Source organism: Labrus bergylta, chromosome 4 (genome assembly GCF_963930695.1).
Source record: "Labrus bergylta chromosome 4, fLabBer1.1, whole genome shotgun sequence".
Classification (NCBI taxonomy): Eukaryota; Metazoa; Chordata; class Actinopteri; order Labriformes; family Labridae; genus Labrus; species Labrus bergylta.
In genome coordinates, this window is record NC_089198.1 from 30,344,441 (window position 1) to 30,356,605 (window position 12,165).

Below are 12,165 nucleotides of genomic sequence, written 5' to 3' on the forward strand. Positions count from 1 at the left end.
CATTTATAGACATATTTACTTCAACACATAAGACCATTTCCTTAACTGATTCAGAGATTTCTTCCAGAACTGATCTTGGAAATTAATGGCAGAAAACAGACTCTATGTCTGTGTCCATAGTCAAACAATGAGAGCACCGACACTACCAGTCCACCCCAACTCGAGCCGGCCCCGGCTCCTCATCCTCACCGCCGCCGACAGGCAGGCATCATGTCTCTGCTGCTGAGCTGGCGGTGGCCGAAGGCGGCAATATAACAACATAAAGACGGTTGCTGCCGACAGGCCGGTCTTATGTCGCAGCCGGGCTCCTGGGGGCTCCCGGGGGCAGGGCTCGTGGCGGCCGGGCTCTTGGCAGCCAAAACACAAAACCGGCCTGTCGGCCGCTATATTTATATTTTTTCGCCATTATCAGCTTTCTCCATAGAGCCTGTTAGCACAGCTTCCAAGCAATATGGCGGACGTTAAGTTTAGATTCTGGGAGCGAGTTCCCACCCACTGATCTGTGATTGGTCTGTAGCTTCAGTGGTCGAAAATACGAGGAACTAGCGTTGTAGTTTCACCCCGCTAACCACAACAGCTTCCAGTGACGCAAAAATCGTCATTTTGCGTCACTGGAAGCTCCTTTTCAGACTTAGAAATACAAAGATTTCCCATCTCAGGGGAAAATGAGGGTGGGATGCACGACCATTCAAAAATACTACCAGGTTTCTAATGATACAAAGCTTAATGCAAATGGGTGAAGTATCCCTTTAACCTGCTTCCCTCACACTTGTGTAATTGTATTCATGCGAAAAGGACTGGAAGCTAGGTCTTTGCTCTACGAGCCAGTCACAAAACGTATTGTTATCTGTTCCTAAACTGTGTCTTTAAACGGGGAAAAGGAGTCTCAGGTACGCTGCTCCTGCTGGCTGGAATCTCCTTCAGGATGATCTTTGTCTTGGGGAGCTGGTCTCTCTTTTTATCATTTTTAAAGTATATTGAAGGTGTTGGAGGAAAATGCGAGATGCTTTAAATAATGACTTTTCTTCTCTGTGACTCAGGACATGTTGATCTGTGTTTGAAATTACTCTGTGTTTTATGTCTGTAACATGTTTGTTGTGCTGCTGCCCCTCTTGGTCAGGACACTCTTGTAAATGAGATTCTTAATATCAATGATGTTTCTCCTGGTTAAAAACATTTTCATAAAAAAAGGGTTGTCTGGAATAACAGGATTGGAAAGACATTCCTGAGCCTCGTGGGAATGACTTTGTGAAGGCAATCTTGATTTTGAAGACACGTTTGTTATATTTACTACATCTGACCAGTGGGTGGCAGTGTATGGCTTGATAATTTCCACTACAGAGTCTGATGTGAAACTACAATGCATTTAGCAGGAAACAGCTTTTTGAACAGCTGTTCACTGCAATGACCAGAATTAAATAAATGAAAACAAACTACAATATTAAACACATTATAATACAAGAGACACAAATCTATCACAACTGTATATAAAATATTGTTCATACAATGACTAAAAACTTGAGATCACTCACTTTGAACAACCAGAAGAAACATAAAGCTCGAGGAGGCAAATGTGTGAATAAACTGTTTTAACAATGAAGAAAAAATGAAACAAACTTTGTCTTTAGTGAGAGCAGACTATGAACAAGCTCAGTGTGTTAGTGAAGTGTACTGTAGGCATATGTTTCACCTATATACACTATGTCATCTTTCTACAGATGTTAGTTTCCAATGTGGGATATTCGATTTTTAAAAATGGTTCTTTAAATGTTAAGCTGTGGTTTGTCTGTCAGTGGGTCTCATTTCTGGTAATAGCTGTCGTTCTCATGTATCTAATTTAAAAACCTGGTCTCATTAACCACAAAGTCCACACAGTGAGACACACACGTATCCTCTGTACAGTCTCAGTGTTCAGCTTCATCATGGCCGGACGTCTGCTGTTTGTCTTCTTCATGTGTAAGTAAAACCTTTATTGATTTATTCAGTATTATTGTGGACTATTATAAAGCACTGCAGATTGAAACATGACGTTAATGTGTCATGTCAGATATCATCATATCAGTGATTAAGCTTTGAGTCGGTGATATTGTGTTTTGTGTTCTGCCAGTTGTGACAAATAAAATATATTTTTGTTTCAGTTAATAATTTTCCATCTGATTAAAATAAATGAATAGTTGGAGGAGTTGAAATGTGTGAACTCTTGGAGTTATTATTATGTGTAGTCACCTTACTTTCACTGTGTTTTTTAAACAGATGTCTTTAATGGGATTCAAACAGAAGGTCAGTCTGTGATCTCTCATGGTTCATGTCTAACTGTTCTGTGATCGCTGCACTACTGAAGAATTTAAACATTTATGTGCAGCTTATGTTTGAGTTTGATAAAACATATTCATGGTTTATATTTTCAGCTCGTCTTCCACCTAAACTTACAGTGAATTCAGCGGTGATCAAAGAGACAGACTCAGTCACACTGAACTGTCAGACTCCATCATCTGTGTCTGTGTCTCAGTGTTATTACCAAACTTTAAGTGGAGAAACTGTGAGGATATTTTCCTGTCTGCAGACACTGACAGGAAGTGAACTGCTGAAGATGGATCATCAGAGTTCATCTGCTGAGGTCAAAGTGAAATGTTTTTACACTGTTCAGAGTGGAGGCAGAAATGTTCCATCTCCACACAGTGACACAGTCTCCATCAGCATACAAAGTGAGTAATACAAGTGTTCATATTCATATAATAATAATAATAATAATAATAATAATAATAATAATATTCATATATTTTGTTACATAATCAGAAAGACACAAACTGGTTCATGCAGTTTGATTTGAAGAGTTGGAATATTGTCAAAAGGCATCCTCTATCAGTATACATTTGTCAAGTGATGTATTTGAATGAAAATGCTTTTGCAGATTTAATATGTATTTTAGCTACATTTGTTTTGTGTGTTTTAATAATTATTTTGAGAGTGATTACGGTATATAAGATAATCTGTTGTCGTTTATAGTCCTAAAAACACCAAAACAAACATACTAATGGGAGCACTGGTGGAACATGTATTATACTGTTTCAATAATGGTGAATATGTTTACATTTATATTTTTCAAATATATTTGCTCGTATTTTCAGCTCTTCCTCAACCTGATCTGATGGTGGATCCAACAGTCATCACAGAGACAGACTCAGTCACACTGAAGTGTCAGACTCCATCATCTGTGTCTCAGTGTTATTACCAAACTTTAAGTGGAGGAACTGTGAAGATATTATCCTGTCTGCAGACACTGACAGGAAGTGAGCTGCTGAAGATGGATCATCAGAGTTCATCTGCTGAGGTCAAAGTGAAATGTTTTTACATTGTTCAGAATGGAGACAGAAATACTCCATCTCCACACAGTGACACAGTCTCCATCAGCATACAAAGTGAGTAATACAAGTGTTGTCAATATTATTTATTATTTTGTGATAATCAGAAAGAAACAAATTGGTTCAAGCAGTCTGATTTAAAGAGTTGGAATATTGTCAAAAGGCATCCTCTACCAGAGGATTATCTCAAAGGCTACAAGATTGGGGAGATTGCGCATCCCATGACAATTCCAGCTGTTGCCATCCTGATGTGTAGCCTTCCAGGGTGAAGCCCATGTGCAGGTTGCTTGAGTATCTGGCTAGGATATTCTTGACACAATCTGGGATATGGAAGAATTCCAAAGTAAAGTCTATCAGCTTGTGCGTCACTGAGCTGTACGCATTGGCAAGGTCTAACCACATCACTTGCAGGTTGCTCTTCTCTCTCTTCGCACGCTGGATTTGGTCCCAAAAACAGCAAAGAAAATCGGACTGAACTGGTCGATGGTATGGGAGTTCTGATCTTTGGGGATGAAGACACCAATTGCTTGTTGCCACTATAATGGAATACAAGCTGTTTTCATATGCTTCCACAGCACTTTCACTACCTGGGGACAGTTCTTATACAGCTTGTAGGGGATCCCGTTCTGTCCAGGGGCTGACGCTGACCTTGAGTTTTTGATAACCTCTTCCACCTCATGCAGTTTAGGTGGGGAGGTATCAAATGGCAAGGTTGATGGAGCTGGGCATAGCACATGTCCTGGGGAGTCGAGAGGTGTAGCTTGTCTGCTATCACTGTACTGGCTCTTCATGTACTGCTCCATCTCCTCCTTGGTGGCGTCTAGCTTACCACTGTCTCCTTCTCTCTCTTCTTCCTCCTCCTTCTGATCCTCTCGGTCCGGTGCAGCTGGGCAAGCTTCTGTTTGATCTCGTCCCACAGCTCCTTCAGGCCGACTTTTTCATTGGGTGCAGCTTTCCTCCAGTTCTGGCTGAGTTGGTTCTGACAAGTTGTTCGATGTCCCTCTCTATCCTTCCCATTCTCGAGGCTGTGGGCTGCTTCCTCCTGATTTCCCCAAACTTCACTCTGCACTCCTTATGGATGATCTTGCTGAAGATGTTAAGCCTGCTTTTGACTCCTCCTCTCAAGGACAGCTCCAGCAGGTGGCTCAAGTCTGCATCGAGTTTCTGCCTTGGCCTTCAAGTGGCCAAAATCCTTCGCTTTTGGCCACTTGATCTTGATGTGTCTCCCTGGTTGCTTTGCTATTACTAGCAAACTATTAATACTGCAGACTAGTGGGGCGTGCCACTGGTAGGCCTGTGTCCTCATCTATGTTGTTTACCTTCTCCATCACAGGACCTCTTTCTGCTACTTCCCACATTCCAGCACCATTGGGTTGCAATCCCAGCTTTGGGTCCCTATCGTCTGAACTGCTTGCACAATGCGAGGTCGTTGGTCTGTCTGCCTTTCATCTACCCCTGATGGATGTGTAATCCCCTACATGATGTCACGGAGGATTTTCTCATTGTTGTTTTCTGTTCCTGTCGTTACCTCTTGTTCCGTCCTGGTAGGCCCATCTTCTCTCGGAAGGCCTTCAGGTTGTTTTATTTTGTTCTGCTTGGTGCATCCTGGGGCTTCCAGGTTGCAAGTGGGTAGGGTGACTAGCCGCCCACTCCTGCTGCAGTCTGTCCTGCTGTCAACTGGTCTTTCCAAGTTGTCCGCCAGTCTTTCCTAGCTGTCACCTGCCCTACAACATCATGTACAATACAATAGTGATGTTTCAACAGCAGAGTGACTGTAAATCTGGGCATTTATGACTGAGCTTGTACACAGAGGGACATTAACCATCTGGGATTTTTGTCTTTTCCACTTTTTGCCCAAAACACTCTGGGTTAATAAAAAACATTCCTTGTTAAAAGTCAGACACTTACAGAGTCAATGCTTCTTCACTTATGTTCAAAGATAATGATACGTTTGAATGTTTTTGTGCTTGTGTGCTTTTAAGATACAGGTATTACTGCGGCCTCAAATAAGACAGCACCTGGGAATTAAATGAAAGCTAGACCAATATTAATATCAATGCATGATATACTCAAATGGTTCTCTTTTTCTTGTTGTAAAACTGTTTTGGCTGTGAAGGTCCGACTGTAAGTCCTCCGGATACTAAAGAATTGTGGAATTGGACGTTTGTCTGGGTTTTCGCTGGTTGTGGATCTACTGTGGTCATCACAGTGATTGTTATTGTTATTCTTTGGAAGAAAAGAAGAGCTGGTGAGTCAAATGAAGTCAGAATCTTCTGTTATGTAGAAGACTGAAATATCAAACTTTTAAACTTTACTCTTTCAGTTTTTCTTTTGTAGTGAAATATTTGTAAGCTCTAAAAGTAGCAATTGCAAAATGGTAAATGTACTTGAGCTTGTATAGCACTTTCCTCGTCTTCTGACTACTCAAAGCACTTTTACACTGCAGGTCACGCTTACACATTCACACACTGATGGTAGAGGTTGCAATGTCAAGTGTCCATCAGTATGAACTAATCCATTCATACAAATTCATATGCTGCTGACGAAGCAGCTGTGTAATGCTTGTTGTCATGTAGATTGACATTAACATCACTCTAACCTCTTCTGCTGCAGGTATTGTAGAGAAAGAGTCCAGAAGGACCCAGAGAATGCCATCACTCATCACAACCACAGGTATGACATTGTATTTATTCAAGATCCCTTTTACAGACAAGTATTAACAGCAGGAGCAACTTGGGGTTAAGTGTCTTGCCCAAGGACAGATTGGACGTGTGGCTGCAGGAGCTGGGGATCAAACCCTTGACCTCCTGGTTGAGAGACCGACTCTACCACTGAGACACAGCTGTCCCTTTAATCCCTATTGAAGGGTTAAAAATCTACTTTGAATATGTACTTGTAAGAGCTACTACTTCAGACAGACACATTTAAAACTAAATTGTAATGCATTTCGGGTATAATGAATTAAATAGTGTTTAATTTACTGAAGGTGCATTTGGAGAAGACATCAGAAAACATTGATGTCAGTAAAAGGGGTCAGGTTTGAATGGCTGCTCTAACATGCACCCAGCTGTAAAGGTTTTGGTGAAGCATGATTGAAGACTCCGCTGAGGAGACCTCGAAAAAAATGGCAACTGTTGAGTTCACATGGTTCACAGCTAGCCTATTAAAATAACTTCTGTGGTAAATGTCAGCTTGCGCATATATAACCACAAAGAGCTGCAGCTCAAACTGAGTAAAAGACAAGCGTGGTAGACCACAGCGCTGAGACATGGAGACAGTGTCGGTGAGAACACTCTCATATCTCATATCTCATATCTCATATCTCATATCTCATATCTCATAGCACTTCTGAACGTGAGCTGGAGGTGAGGTGAGGTGCATTTCTTAATAACATAAAGTGTGAAAGTTGTCTTGGTGGTTTCACAACCTTCAATTCTTAGCTGTGGTTGTCAGTGGCAGTTATAGGCCACTTTTACTGAGGGGGCCAAACTGGGGCCAGTTGTTTTGTTAGAGGGGAACATTAAACCAAGGTGAAAAATGGACAAAGGTAATCGCTTTTTTATATGTATATATATATATATATATATATTATGCTAAATAATAGTGCACATCATTAAATACCATAATTTACATTTGTTTCCGTTAATATCACAGTAGATTGTGAGTACGGTTGTTGAGTTAAATACTGTGTATGTGTTATTAAGGGGGCTCTTTTGGAGGGGTGGCCACATGGGGGACCAAGCTCAGTGTCACAGGGGCACTGGCCCCTGTTGGCCCCTGCCCAGAACCGCCCATGGTGGTTGTCTAAGCTGTAGTTCCCATAATGTTTCTCGTATCACCCTCCTAAACTAAGAACATATTTTATTGATGCATTCAAAAGTTTCCATTACCTATGACTGTGTTGTAATTTCTGGTGACTTTGTATTCACATCAATAATCTGAACACAAAACTGTTATTAAATGTGCTAGAAGCATTTGAGTTCTCACAGCGGTTTAAGGGGCCCACACGTAAATAAGGTCACACCATCGCCCTGATTCTATTTAAAGGACACAGTAAAGTAATAACGGTTACTGCTTTTCTCGATGTTGCAATTCAGATCACTTCTGCATCTTTTTTAATATGACCTGCAAACCAAGACATAACAATGTGGTTATCATTTCAAATACGCGTTCTATTAATGACAATACCACTGATATGTATATTAATACATGAACCATAATCATGTCATCATGTGATGAGATGAGGGCCAATTTAACTCTGTTGTTAGTCAAATCATTGGCAGCACTGCTCCTGTCAAAAGCCAATAAAACAACACGGCTGTGGATCAGTGATCGAGTCGTCTCTCAACCGGACAGTCAGGGGGTTTGAACCCCAGCTCCTGCGGCCACATGTGGGCAAGGGCAAGACACTTACCCCAAGTTTCTCCCACTGCTTTGTTGCTGCCGTATGCATGTGTATGAATGGGATTAGTCACTTCTGATGATCACTTCACATAACGACCTCTGTCATCAGTGTGTGAATGAATAGATGTGACCTGAGGTGTAAAAAGCGCTTTGAGTAGTCAGAAGACTAGAAAAGTCTACTATTAAAGAAAAAAAACAAAGACTCCTGGGAGGAATGGAGAACAAGTGAGGATACTCAAAATCTCGCTGAAAGGCTGAACAAAAATGGTGAGATTAAAAGCTTTAGATATATTTTTAAATCTAGAAAAAGTATACTGACCTGTCAGAAAAAAATAACTGAAAATGTCAAAACAGCAACACATCTCAAAAATGATAAATTACAATACAAATAATACTCACTATCTCTTCTTCACAGTTAGTAAACTATTAAATCCTTATAGGTCAAATGCTGAGGAATTACTCTCTTTAAATGTAATAAGGTCGCCAGTTGCAAACTAAATAAAAAAATAAAATAAAATCTTGAGTATAAGAACTTACACTTTGACATCATGTAACAGCAATTCCACCCTATCAGGCTCCTCTCATCAGCCCACATGTGTCCAAGTTAGTACTGTACAGTACCTACCTCTACCTCTCCTCTTGACCCTATTCCCACAAAACTGTGTAAATGTGTCCCTCACAGCCTGTTACATGACTTACATCATGTTGTAAATGATTCTCTTCAGAAATGGTTTTCCCCACTTCTCTAAAACCTGCTACAGTTACTCCTTTACTAATAAAAACAACAAACCTGACCCATCAATCATTACCAACTACAGACCAATCTCCAACCTTCAGTCAAATTCTACAAACAATTACGGTTACCATCCATTCACAGTCTGTGTGATCTGTACCAATCAGGTTACAGAGCAAACTGCAGCACTGAAACTGCCACTATGTGATCAATGACCTGGAAATCAACCGTATTGTATTGTGTTTGTTTTTGTTTCTCTTCTGTCAAGCATATTGAGTTTAATTTTGTATGAATTGTGCTAAACAAATAACATTTTATTGAGTTAATGCATCTAAAAAACTCCATCTTTCCCAATCCTGTTTCTAAGTTTACTTTATTACATCATCCTCCATCTCTGGTAGTTGACTCGTCTCCCCTTAAATCAGTACACCCCTTAAAAAAGGAAAAGTAAAGACAATTAAAATGAGTCTGACAGGAAGAACAATAATCACATTTTTCCAGATATACCAGATGATCAAGTTGGTTTCTGTCTTTTCCCAGCGGTCTTTGTACCATATTGACTCTACCATCTATGAGGGTCAGACTGCAGCAGCCAGCTAAGACATGATCTACAGCAAGCTGCAGGCACACTGACATGCTAACAGTTTAAAAGTGTGTTCAAGAAGAGAAGAAGTTGACTGATGTGATGTAGAACCAGAGGTACCCATCATGGACCAGACAGCAGCTGTCATATTTCTGAGGTAACGGTAACGGCCCGAGCCCCGATGGTTGGGGACCCCTGATGTAGAGTAATCCTGAGCTTCTGTCATGTCTTCTTCTCAAATCAACCAAGATGTAAAACGAAATCAAAGTTTTCCAATGTCTTTCAGTCAGAATATCAAGTTCAATCCAAAAGTGTTTGATTGAAGGTGAAGACAATATTTTTGGATATACTTCGTCTCAGTCTTGTTGTTTGCTTACTTCTGTACAAACACTGTATGCTACAGACCCAATGCAAAATATTTGAATCTTTGTATATTTTAAATAAACCTGAATTAATGTGTTGAGGTTTCTTTTCTTTGTTTGCCTTTTTAATTTCATTACTTGGTTCATATCAGACCTTACACAACCTGCAGTTATAGCCCCATAACAGCACACACACACACACACACACACACACACACACACACACACACACACACACACACACACACACACCTGATACAACAACATGATCTCTTAATACAGCTCATAAATACAGATATCATTTTTTTTCTGTTTTTATTCTTGAAATTTAACAGGATGTATATAAACCAATCATCTAAGAGTAAAACAGCGCTCCACAGTGTTTGTTGTTTAAGCAGGAAGAAGGACCAAGATGCACTTGACGCGCCGACATTTATAAATATTTAATTGCTTCCACCTTGTGACCAAAATCAGCATTACAAGTGTGAACCTGACAGCCCATTTCCACTGGACCTCAGAGGCCTGTACGATGAAGGTTTGTCTAACTGTCTTTGTAGTACAGTGATGTCCTAAACAGAATCATGTCTGTTTTTAACACAGCGCCGTCTGAGGACCTAAAGATCACGGCAACCAGACATTGGATTTTGGCCTCTTTAAGATGCACAGAGTTTTTTAAAAGACCCAATACTTACATCGTATACATTTTCTCCCTGTCACAGATTTCTCTTTAAATAAGAGATGTTTTTAGGTGGCTGTTAAAAGAAGTTTATTTTGTGTCACTGTGCAGCAGCACGTGTAAAGGTCATGGGTCCAACAGCCAGACAGAAGAAGTATTCAAACAATTACAACTTAACAAAAATAAAATGTGTCTATCCTTTCTAAATCTTTGAAGATTGCTCAGTGATGGACACCTGATGGTTGTTTTCTTTCAGGCTTTATGTTTCTTGAAGTCTCTTTTTATCCACAAGGGGGCAGCAGATGCTTGTTATCCAGTGCCATCGTTTGTAGAGAATTTGATCTAATCAGACTATTATCACTAAAGCAGCAGTGTTATCTTGCATTTAGGTAACAATACTTTATTTATATAACACTTTGAAGACGAGAGCATTAAAGGGCTTTCCAGAGATAAGTGAAGAAAAATATCACAATTAGAAAATAAAATCACAAAACATCAAAATGTAAATATACAGTTAAAAGATTATTTTAGTTCAGTTAAAAAATGTACTCCAGGGCTCTTATAAAATAAGCTGTTGGCTAAAAAGGTGAGTCTATAAAACTGTGTCTTAAAACAGGATTTTAAAGGCAGAAACAGAGTCTGCTCCCTGAGTGGGAGTCTGTTTCAGAGCTGAGGAGCCATCACAGCAAAAGCTTGATTAACCTTTGACCTCGACCTTGACTTTGATATGATGAGCAGGTCTCATGTGGCCGATCTAAGAGGACTTTTTGGGGAAGCAAGGCGTTAAAAAAATCTGCTGGTGTATTCTAGTGCCAGGCCACGTAAAGCCTTTTAGGGAATGAGTCAAATTGAAAAATGAATAAAGAAACAGGTAATCAGTGAAGTGAAGCTTAAACAGAGGTGATGTGTCAGGTTTGCTTTGTCTTTATGAGAAGTCTGGTTGCAGAGATCTGAAGTTTGTTTGTGGCTCGTGTACTGAAGCAGGTAAACAAATGCATTACAATAATCTAGACATAACGAAATAAAAGCAAAACGACAGATATCACTTTTGTCAGAATTGAATTGGTGGAAGTTTTGTGACATACAGCATCTCACATTAATTCAGCAGCTTTGTAGCTTTGTTCATAACATTTGGATGGTTTTATAATTGGATATACATAATTTGATGTCATCAGAATCTTTATGAAATGAAATGTTGTGATGTCATGTGATATGACATAATGGAAGCATGTATGTGCACATGGTAGTTAGTAGTAATGAAAAACTTGAGACACTTCCATGTTTTTTTTCTAACAAGAAAAAAAACTTTGACTGGTGACTTTGTGCAGCGTAGATTCATCTTCATTTAGTGACTCTGTTAAAAGAAAGAAAAACAGAGGACTGATGTTGTTGATGATTTTATTCTTTTTCTGTTCCATCACCTGCAGCGGATCCCTCTGTCTCGTCTCCATACAAGGTGAAGCTGCTCTTGCTGCTCTACACAGTGCTGACAGTGAAGAGTCTGGTGTACTGCTGTGGACTCTTCCTGCTGACCGTCCTCAGGAACAAGAGTCCGTCCACAAACTGCACACATGCTGGATGACAATGTTTTACTCTATTTTCTATCCCACCATCATCTCATAAATATATCAATATAGCAATATACATGCGAAGAACATGCGAAGAACTTGTCAGATATCAAATTTTAGGGATAGCCCATACAGCACACAGCTGTGAGACGGCTAACACATTAGCATCGATTCAGAGGAAAATGGCTGCCATGTGAATATAGTGGCTGACTATGTCTTGTTAAAATCAACACTTTTTATAAATATAATTGTTTACAGCCAACGTAACACTTATTATTAATTATAATAAAAAAACTGTGTCTAACTGGAATAACTTTCTGCAGATAAGGCTGTTCTGATAATGTATCACTAAAGAACTCATTACTAATACCAAATCAACAAATGAAAAACATAGTATATCAAATATGATCAAGATTGAAACTTTAAAACAGTCTGTGGGCCGAACCAGTGAGGCTTTTATACCCAGAATATTCATCT

The 12,165-nt window shown here is 39.7% G+C and overlaps 1 protein-coding gene across 1 annotated transcript; it reads left to right on the forward strand.

The window, feature by feature from the left end:
• Window positions 1–1,878: 1,878 nt before the first annotated feature.
• On the forward strand, window positions 1,879–9,541 carry LOC109980902 (uncharacterized). Its single transcript, XM_065954353.1, has 7 exons — window positions 1,879–1,956; window positions 2,254–2,280; window positions 2,409–2,705; window positions 3,129–3,419; window positions 5,479–5,610; window positions 5,976–6,035; window positions 9,040–9,541. The coding sequence occupies exons 1-7, from the start codon at window positions 1,923–1,925 to the stop codon at window positions 9,057–9,059; spliced, it is 861 nt and encodes a 286-aa protein (XP_065810425.1). The 5' UTR covers window positions 1,879–1,922; the 3' UTR covers window positions 9,060–9,541.
• The last annotated feature ends 2,624 nt before the right edge of the window (window positions 9,542–12,165 follow it).

What these genes read in the sequence shown, in the direction of transcription:
- LOC109980902 (XM_065954353.1), top strand. Translation starts at nt 1,923, where the DNA reads ATGGCCGGACGTCTGCTGTTTGTCTTCTTCATGT. An exon ending in AGTCTCCATCAGCATACAAA is followed by an intron (nt 3,420 to 5,478) that starts GTGAGTAATACA and finishes TTGGCTGTGAAG; the next exon opens with GTCCGACTGTAAGTCCTCCG. An exon ending in TTGGAAGAAAAGAAGAGCTG is followed by an intron (nt 5,611 to 5,975) that starts GTGAGTCAAATG and finishes CTTCTGCTGCAG; the next exon opens with GTATTGTAGAGAAAGAGTCC.